The 9276-nt window shown below is 41.0% G+C and overlaps 1 protein-coding gene across 1 annotated transcript; it reads right to left on the minus strand.

The window, feature by feature from the left end:
• Positions 1–905: 905 nt before the first annotated feature.
• On the minus strand, positions 906–5963 carry CYP26A1 (cytochrome P450 family 26 subfamily A member 1). The gene is made up of 7 exons (XM_088476988.1): positions 5040–5963; positions 4556–4780; positions 3620–3904; positions 3290–3436; positions 3007–3141; positions 2513–2668; positions 906–1577 (listed from the first exon to the last, which is right to left on the minus strand). The coding sequence occupies exons 1-7, from the start codon at positions 5226–5228 to the stop codon at positions 1236–1238; spliced, it is 1479 nt and encodes a 492-aa protein (XP_088333114.1). The 5' UTR covers positions 5229–5963; the 3' UTR covers positions 906–1235.
• Between the last annotated feature and the right edge of the window lie 3313 nt (positions 5964–9276).

Consider the following 9276-nt stretch of genomic DNA (forward strand, 5'->3'; position numbering starts at 1 on the left):
GAACATCACTTAGGATACGTCACACCCCCATAGGGAGAATGTATGAAAATGAGATGTTGCTCAACTATAATTTTAGGTGAAGTGCGCAGTTGCACATAATTCAGAACTGAATTGGGGCCTCAGGGTCCACTTGGAACTAAAATTATTCAATGTCAGAAAATGTTTACTAGTTTACTTGATGTCTGTACATATCAATTTGATAAGGGACCCATCAGATTACATTGTACTTGGCTGTAGGTCTGTTGTGGTTTCAGCATGTTCAGATAATGATTCCAGCTACTTAATAGACCAAAGTTATACCAACCTGCTACTGCTACCGTATGCAAAACTGCTCTCAGCAAGTTCAAATAACAGACATTGCAATAGTGGTAGCTATAGAATTGCCAATCGGTTAAAAGTTTCAAAGCCGGTCTGTAATCGACCACAAAATCTATGTTGCTCCGTCACTGCCCTATGCAACCCCGATAATACATTTAAAGGGTGGATTGAGAGTTGGGAGAAGAGCAAAAGAGGAGAGACCTTGGCAAAACCATGTTGCAATGCAAAGGATGCAAATACATTTATATATATGCAGAGTAAATACTTTCTGCCTTTGCATGTAGCCGACAAATACTGGACAGTTTTATTTTTACAGTACAGTTAAAATTTTAGTATGAACACACCCCCCAAGTCTAAATCTCTCTGCAAATGTTGCATCAGCCCCACCTGCAGGGCAGCTTGGTTTTACCCAAGTGTAAAGTTACTTGCTTTTTGTCTTGCTTTGCTCAGAATTCTGAGTCAGTCCCATAAAGTTTCCATATTATGCTGCTGAACTTACTGGTGTATTCCAAAATAATACTATAAGGGTAACGTGCAAAAATGTAACCAGAGTGTTACAAAAATACACAAGTAACAAGTCACACAGATTGTCGTATAGAGATTTTATTTCAAGACATGAAATTCATAATATACAGAACACATTTACAGAGGTACTAACATACCCAGTAGTACAAATGCAAAGGGGCATTTTAAGAGCTTTATCTACAGAAACAAATCATGGGTTCAGACCCACCTTGAGTGCTCGTAAGTTCATAAAGTAATTTTTGGAATAACAATAAAATGTATAAATAATGAGCATACTGTACAAATTAAATATAAAATAAGTGATTTTATAAAAGCCACTATATACACAATTTAAGATGCTATACATATGTACTTTGTTGGGTTGAGATTAATTAGTTGGGGGGGGGGGGGGTTTAAGCCGTGCTATTGAAGGGTTTGAATTGTGTCGGAAGATTGTCCACAGGATAGACAATTGGGCCAGTCTTCATGGCTGGCGGTCCATTTAACAGCTCCCAGTCACAATTTCGGCACAGCTCAACGATAAAGATCTTTAGGAGGATTTTGGCAAACTCTTTGCCTACACAACTGCGCACGCCACCGCCAAATGGAATGAAGCCAAATCTGGAGGAGTCTTCGGGAAAAGGAGTTAAAAAACGATCTGGGTCAAACTCATCTTTGTTAGGGAAGATCTCTGCAACGTCATGTGTATCTGCAATGCTATATATAACATTCCAGCCTTTTGGAATTTGATAACCCTTAAAAGAAATAGAGAAGAAAACTTTCATAAATAAATCAGTCAAGGTAATGCAGGTAATAACACTATGAAGAAGTGACAACCAGCACTGTTCAGCCTTACAGGATGCTGTAAAACTGTAAAAAACGGTCACCAATTAGGGTCACAGGAGCCAAGTGACAAGCATGAAATTGCCTGCAAGTTGTCAGATGTCCTGATCATGGCTATAAAAGATCTTGTGAACTCACCACTATTAGATCAAAGGGTGCAGTCCTCTCTACATTAGGGATAGTGTACAATAAAGACAAGGTAACAGCCGCCTAATACAATAGCTGTAGTAAATGTTAAACCTCAAATTAAAATATAAAAGCCATTTATAGCCATTACTATTTTTTTTGTTCTAAAGTGCAATGATTGTGCTAGTTGGCATTTTATAGACAATTTATTAATTTAGGGTGTACGGATTGCGTACAGTACATGTCATTTTAGTGCCTGAAGGAAAGTAGACACATAGAATTCTATTCATATTCTGTAAATCATCTGTGAAACAAACTGAATGTAGCATCTGGTTACCATACTAAGCAAGAGAAGCTTACAATCTAATGGTCATTGCAAGATCAGAATTTTCCCTGAATATTAAGGGGTATATTTACTAAAGTACGGGTATTTAGAAGTGGAGATGTTGCCCATAGCAACCAGATTCTAGCTAATATCTTCTATAAGATGCTAGATAAATGTTAAGTAGAATCTGATGTGGAGATGTTGCCCATAGCAACCAATCAGATTCTACTTAACATTTATCTAGCATCTTATAGAAGATATTAGCTAGAATTTGGTTGCTATGGGCAACATCTCCACTTCTAAAAACCCGTACTTGAGTAAATATACCCCAAAGAGTGCTTAAGGAGGACGACAAACATTTCTAACCAAGCTAATTTTTTTCATACATATACTTACATTTAATACAAAGGTTTTTAGCGCAACTCGAAATCCTCCTGGAACTGGAGGGCTAAGCCGGAGGGTTTCCTTCAGGACGCATCCAGTGTATGTAAGTTGTTGTAGTAGGTCTATCGTCAGATCCTTCTTTTCATCAGGTTTATTAGATAAAAGACCCTAAAAATTTAATTCTCAGGTATCAGTCGCAATTGTATAAAGGCAGCAATCCCAATAAGAGTACCCATTACCCTAATGGTTTCTTAAATTGGAGAGAATAAATCAGTGAAATTGATTTTGATTTTAAAGTTATGAGAATTTTCTTCTACCCCACTTTCCTTCTAGATTACAAAATAAAAAAATCCAGGACATTTAGGATAGATCGTACACTGAAGAGGAGAGCTGCTGTGATAGCGATGTCAGGGAATGCTACGCTCTTAGGTAAATACACAGAACAAAAGTAATGGCGCAAATAAGGCAACAAGTAGCAGCTACAGGTAGTCTCAAGAAATTATTACCTTAGAGTCAAGCTCTTGTCGGACCTTCTGCACTACTCCCTTGTTAAGCCCAAGGAACGTGATTAAGGATGTGGCTGCGCTGGCGGTGGTCCCATGCCCACCAAACAAGAGTTCAGTTGCGGATTCTTTCAGTGTCTAAATAAAAGGGAAGAACATTATTATATGGACACTTGATAGAGCTTTAACATCAAGCCCCAGGGATTCAGATATTACAACAGCAGTGATGATAAAATCCAGTGCATTAGAATGTATTACACCAAGCATGCATGCCACTTGCATGTACCTGTAAGTTCACAGGCTCCCCGCTCCGCCTGCTATGATCAATCAGCAGCTGCAGAGCATCTTTACAGGATCCATCTGATTCCTTACGCAACTTTTCCTTGATGTTCTCTTCAATTTTGGCATGAATAATATTCCTCGCCCTCAGACCCTACAGCAGAGAGGTAATAAAACACATGAACACAAAGATTCTCATACAGTAGACACCAATTATGAATCATTTAAATGCACTGGATATTTTCCCAAAGGCTAAACCGGCATGCTGGTGCTTTTAGTGCCACAGCTGCAGAGCTACAGTGTTTCTACCTGTATGACATGTAGTGTCCACACTCACCCTGTAGAGGCCGCTAAATGGGACATCAATGGGGAGAGAGAAGAGATTCCGGATCATTTCTTCGAAGGCTTCAACCAGTGGCTGCTCCAGTGTGGCGTCCATTTGTTCGGGCTCAAAGCCGAGGAGGATTCTCATGGCTATGCGGAACATCAGGCGCTTCACCGCCGGGTAGACCAGGACGCAGGAGCCGCTCTGCAGCCACAAGTCCATGGCGCTACGCATCTCCTCCTCGATGACTGGCACGTAGTTCTCCAGCGCCTCCCGGGAGAAGGCTTGCATGATGACCTGGGAGAAAGGAGCATCACCTGCAGTCAGTGTCAGAGCGCAGCCTTACCTGCCAAGGGTTAACATGGCACCATCGCCCCTATGCTAATGGAATTTTAATTCATAAAGAGGTGAAAGGGTAGCCCGCATACCTAGGTAATCCTTTTTAAATAGGTGTTGGTAAATGAGTTAGCCCCCCTTGGAGATACGCACCAGGGAAGGGATTAACCTCCTCCTCCCTCTATCACAAACAGATCTAATGCAGTTAATGGATTTATCAAAACCACACAGACACTTATCAGTTACATATTATAGAATCTATAGGTGTCCTGTATATTACATAACCGTGGATTAGAATCACACCAGAGAGCATTGAAATATCTAATATGGAGCAACAGGGTCATGGTTTGGATTCAAAGATCTGGACAAGCAGATAACGCACTGGACATTGGATGGCGGTGGTAATTTATTACAATGTGTAAACTGTATTAGCAGGTCATTTTACTCCTCTGCTTATTCAGTCACTGTAAATAGGTCTCATGGACACCTATAGCTCATAATAATAATCTACCCAGAAGCACAACAGTACTGCTAGCCGATTTGGTCCAGTGCGCAATTACGCACGGATAAAGCGAGCCCAGAGAGTGGCACACAACGCATTGCCTTACTTACTTTCTTCATGTTCTTGTGCTGGGAGTTATGGAGGTTGGATAGGCACCCGGAGCCTAGGATGGTACGGACCGATTCCGGCCAGTGCACAGACACCAATTTGTGCTCTCCAAGCAGGATCTGGCGCACGTTGTCTGCGCCCATGATGCGCACTGTGGGAGTTCCAAACAGATGCGTCTTGTAGATGTGCCCATACTTCCTGCGCTTCAGCTGGAGGAATTTACGTCTCTTGAAAAAAAAAAAAGAAATGATACACGTTTGTAGTACCCGATAAACCATCACACGTGTACTGTACAGGCATTTGGGAAACACAAATCTTAGCAAGATGGATTATGCATTTAAACAATTACATATTATATAGAAAAAAAAAAAGTGTCTGCTTCACCAGCTGGTGCCATGCCTAAAGCAGGTGCCACCCAAACACACCATACAACACAGCTTGTAGCATGCAGCAAGATGCTTTAGAAGCAGGGATAAGTGTACTTACTTGTAGGACCATTTGCAAAGTTTCTCCAAAAAACGGCAGCCCCATGGTGCCCGGTGGCAGCGGCCAATTGCAGCCAGTGTCCCGGCGGCTCAAGCAGTAGAGTTCCCACAACTTGACTGCGGTGAAAAAGAGCAGAACTGGCAGCACCAAGGTGCACAGGGTGCTGGTGACCAGCGTGTAAAGATCCATTACTAACACACCTACTGCTTTCTACCTGCACTCGGGCTGAAAGGATCCTGAACTGTCTACTGTTTCCCCTACTTACTACACACAGCCCCATGTCTCTGCTTTATATACTTTCCCCTGCTCTGCCCCCTTTTTTTCTTACTTTGGTCAGATAAATTAGTTCACCCAAAGTTCATCTTTAATTGCGGATTGTAGCATCCCTGCAGGACTCCTCCCACCGGGACAAGGCTGCCCAAAATCTTTAACCATTTGGATCCTTTTACCACCTCCAGCGAGCTTCAGACAATCGGCAGCGTCTCCTTTGAAAAGGTGTTAATTCCCCAAGCACAATGTTCGGGAGCTTTGTAACCGCTGTCCCCGTAGCTATGCAAGTCAATGGTCCATTTAATAGAAGGGTGTGTGCTGTTTACTTTTCTATTGCATCCTGTACTGTGGCTAATCCCATTTAGGGAAAGGTTTATTTTGCTTATTATTATTCCACTTGGATGCAAATAATAATATTCCAAACTTTTAAAAGGACTGATAGCTGACTAATCAATAAACATGTGTTGTGCAACAGAATGGCCTCCAAGTCATAAAGGTATATAGTTCAGGTACTGTGGATAGCCCAGTGCTGCAGTGTCCAAGATTTTGGATGGCACTTCCACAAGAGCCACCGACATCAACTTTCAACTTGAGTAAGTGGATTTTAAAACGTATTTTGTACACATTTCCATACATATCTAATAGTATAATGGTCTAATACATAGAAGAAAAAAAGTACCAGCTATGGATGACTATAAAAGATTGTAAAATGCAATATTGGCTGATTATGTCCCATGCAGCGAACCCCAGTACCTCGGACATCCTGGAGTGGTTAGTAGTTGGATATCTGCACAGCAGCCGCTGACTCTGCAGTGTACTTATTGCAGAAAAATGACCTGCAATTTTTTTTTTTACAGTGTGAAGTATAATGAGGTGCTTAGATGTGGAACATCAAACACTTGCACCAAGAGATATTCCTATCTTATAAAATTAGTGCCTGGCCTGCAGTTCACCCCTCTCAGATTGTATTTACGTTCAGGATCCAGGGAGGAATAAGGAAGGAACAGTAAGTTAGTTCTTAAACTTATGATGCAGGGCTAATCGCTGGTTCAAACTCAGGTCAGCGAGGGAAAGCAAGGTTATATTAGAAGGTAAACACCCCATCCATTGCCTCCCACTGATCTTTATAGACTACTCAAAAATAGATCACATCAATACTGTAATTCCACTTCCCCTGGGGCCGTGAAATGATAAGAGTGTGGTATTTTGCCGATGTATGTATTAAAAAAATAAATAAAAATCATTCTGCAATAAATAACATGTCCCATTATGGAATCACAGCCGTCCATAGCTTGCGCCACAAGAATGTCAATCAAAGTCATTGCAGGTTCTCCTGATGCGGATAGTCAGATTTTAGGGAGAATAGGATTCTATAGCTGGAAGGACAGCAAGTCACAGCACAGGTAAGGAGCTGGGAGCTCGCCATATGGTGTGGAGCTGCAAGTCCTGCCATGCTGTGCCCTGTAGTTCCACAACAGGTGGTAAACCACAGGTTGCCCAAGCTTAAGGTTACATGGAAAATCTGTTATTACCTCCAGTGTGGCTGTAATGCAGGGGCTGACCTCCACATACCCGGTAGTGGGACTTTCGCTGCTGAAACACGTGAGGAACGTAGCAAGTTAATTGCATATAGTATGTTACCCCTAATGTTTATTGCATATAGTATTTTACCCCTAATGTGCAACCAAAGCTCCACAGATTGGAAATGTCCTGGGTAATTTTTGAATATATATATATATATATATATATATATATATATATATATATATATATATATATATAACATGTGCAGTCACTCTTCCGTGCGCTTGTTGGATTTCTATGAGGGTCAGGCTTTGGAGATGCATTAATCAGTGATCCATGTTCTGTCTGGATCTATCCAATGCAGGTGACCTGTGTGATCAGTGCAAGTGGTTTCCTATCTCTTGGTTAACCCATTAGTAGCCAAGACGCCTCTGTCCTATAATCAGATCCATGTGTATTTTTATGGCAGAAGCCATAACGCCTCTGGTATACATTATTTTTATTGATGGGGATTTGATTACCCTAAAATGACCCCTGTGATTAGATTAGGGTTAAGAATCCAGCTCCGTGCTGCTTTCGCTACAGGGTGTAAAAATAAGCCATATGTATCTCAGTGGCAGCAATTTGGAATGCGGACCCCTTGCTGCTTTTTGATGAATACAGCGACTTTACAGCGACTTTATACCGACTTGTGTCCCGTTGGTCTCTTCATTGCTGCACTACCTGGAAATACACTCTGTATAGACATTGATGTGAAAATGCAGACCTCAGACCTGGCTCCAGGTGGGTTTATTGTGATTTCCATACACGGAGGGGAAACAATGTATTCAGATCGTCCTTTAGAAATGTCCAATTACAATTCAGCTGTTGGATAATGATACTGAACAGCGTGCACAGCATTAACCAGGGGTCATGTTTTGGCAAAACAAACTTTTCTCCTATTTGGATACAAATCAAGGTGTTGTCACCTTTTCCATTCAGTGGTTTCACTAATATAATCTGGTTGGATTGTGGTTCCCCAGGAAGAGGCTGAATATAAAGACTATTTGGTAGATTGGAAACAAATGTTTCCATCAACATTGCAAGAGAGGGATATTGTGAACAATGAAATACATACAAATAATCACATTGGACATATTTACTTAGCAGCGGGTATACAAAAACCTTGAATGTTACAGATTTTGCCTGCCATATTTAAAAGAGCAATAATAGTAAATGCAAAATCATGCTGGTTTCCCATTGTGTATTATTGCCTCTTTAAATCTGGCGGCAAAAATTTGTAAAATTCAAGTTTGTTTGTTTTTTTAATAAAACCACTGCTTAGTAAACTATTGAAATAATATTTAGGGGTTTATGTCTTATGTTTTAAAAAAAAAATATGTAGGAACTGCAGTTTCTTCATCCTCATAGCACAATGCAGGAGATTTCACAGAACTCTCCTGGAGAGTGCTAATTAGTACTGCAGATCACATTATCAATAGGGATAACGATCTCTGCCCTATGCACCAAACCCAAAACAGCAAAACTTTTACTTGACACCATCTTCAGATGGCATAAACTGCATTAAGCCTATGGCCCATGTGCAATTTGGAGCGAAAAGCCGCTTTCACGTGTTTTTGGCGAAAACTTTTCACCGATGATGTCATTTTCGCCTGTTTTGATTTTACTCCGTATTCAGTATGGAAGACTTTCCGCCTAGGTGGAAAGTCAATGCAATGTAATAGGTGAAAAAGATTCGCCTATGAATAGCAGGCGGAAAAAAGTGCAGAATTGGGGTTTTGGGGTGAACACCAAACATTGCGAGAACCCCAGTGCAGCCTTCAGACAGTCCCCCAAAGGTAAACTGTGTCAAAAATAAAAAAAACACTTAAGGACACCCCAAAAAAATTACTTTGAATTTGCGGGCAAAAAATAAAAATGTTGGGGGACAAAGATAAAAACTAGCGAACTAGACTCTGGGGGGGTCCCCAAGTATGCCCCAGGTGTTTTTTTTTTTTTCATTTCACCTTCTTGCGGCAGGTGGATTTATCACAATTTTTTCAACTTAACTTTAGCAACTTTAAAATACGCTGACCCCCATTTTCAAGTACCCCAAATTTGCTGGGATAAGTTATTTTCTGCAAAAAAACCTCCTGAATACTATTCTGCATCACTTATACAAAAACGCTATTTAGCAGCTATTGAGCCCGTATAAAAAAACCAAATACCTTCAGCAAGCCAAATTGGGGGGTACCATAGTGAACCCCCATGTCAGAGCATCTTTTGGGGTGTCTCAGGCTGATTTCCCCAAAACTAACAGTACTTTCCGCTTGTTTAAGTTTCGTCGGGTCCCCTTCTCGCGTACTTTAAAATTGAATACGGCGATACGCGCGCAATACTTTTCCACCTGCAAAACAGGCGAAGTAGGTGAAATGTCCGGGAGGTGAAAAAGTATCGCAGGTCC

Source organism: Taudactylus pleione, unplaced genomic scaffold (assembly GCF_031769625.1).
Source record: "Taudactylus pleione unplaced genomic scaffold, aTauple2 ptg000198l, whole genome shotgun sequence".
Lineage (NCBI taxonomy): Eukaryota > Metazoa > Chordata > Amphibia > Anura > Myobatrachidae > Taudactylus > Taudactylus pleione.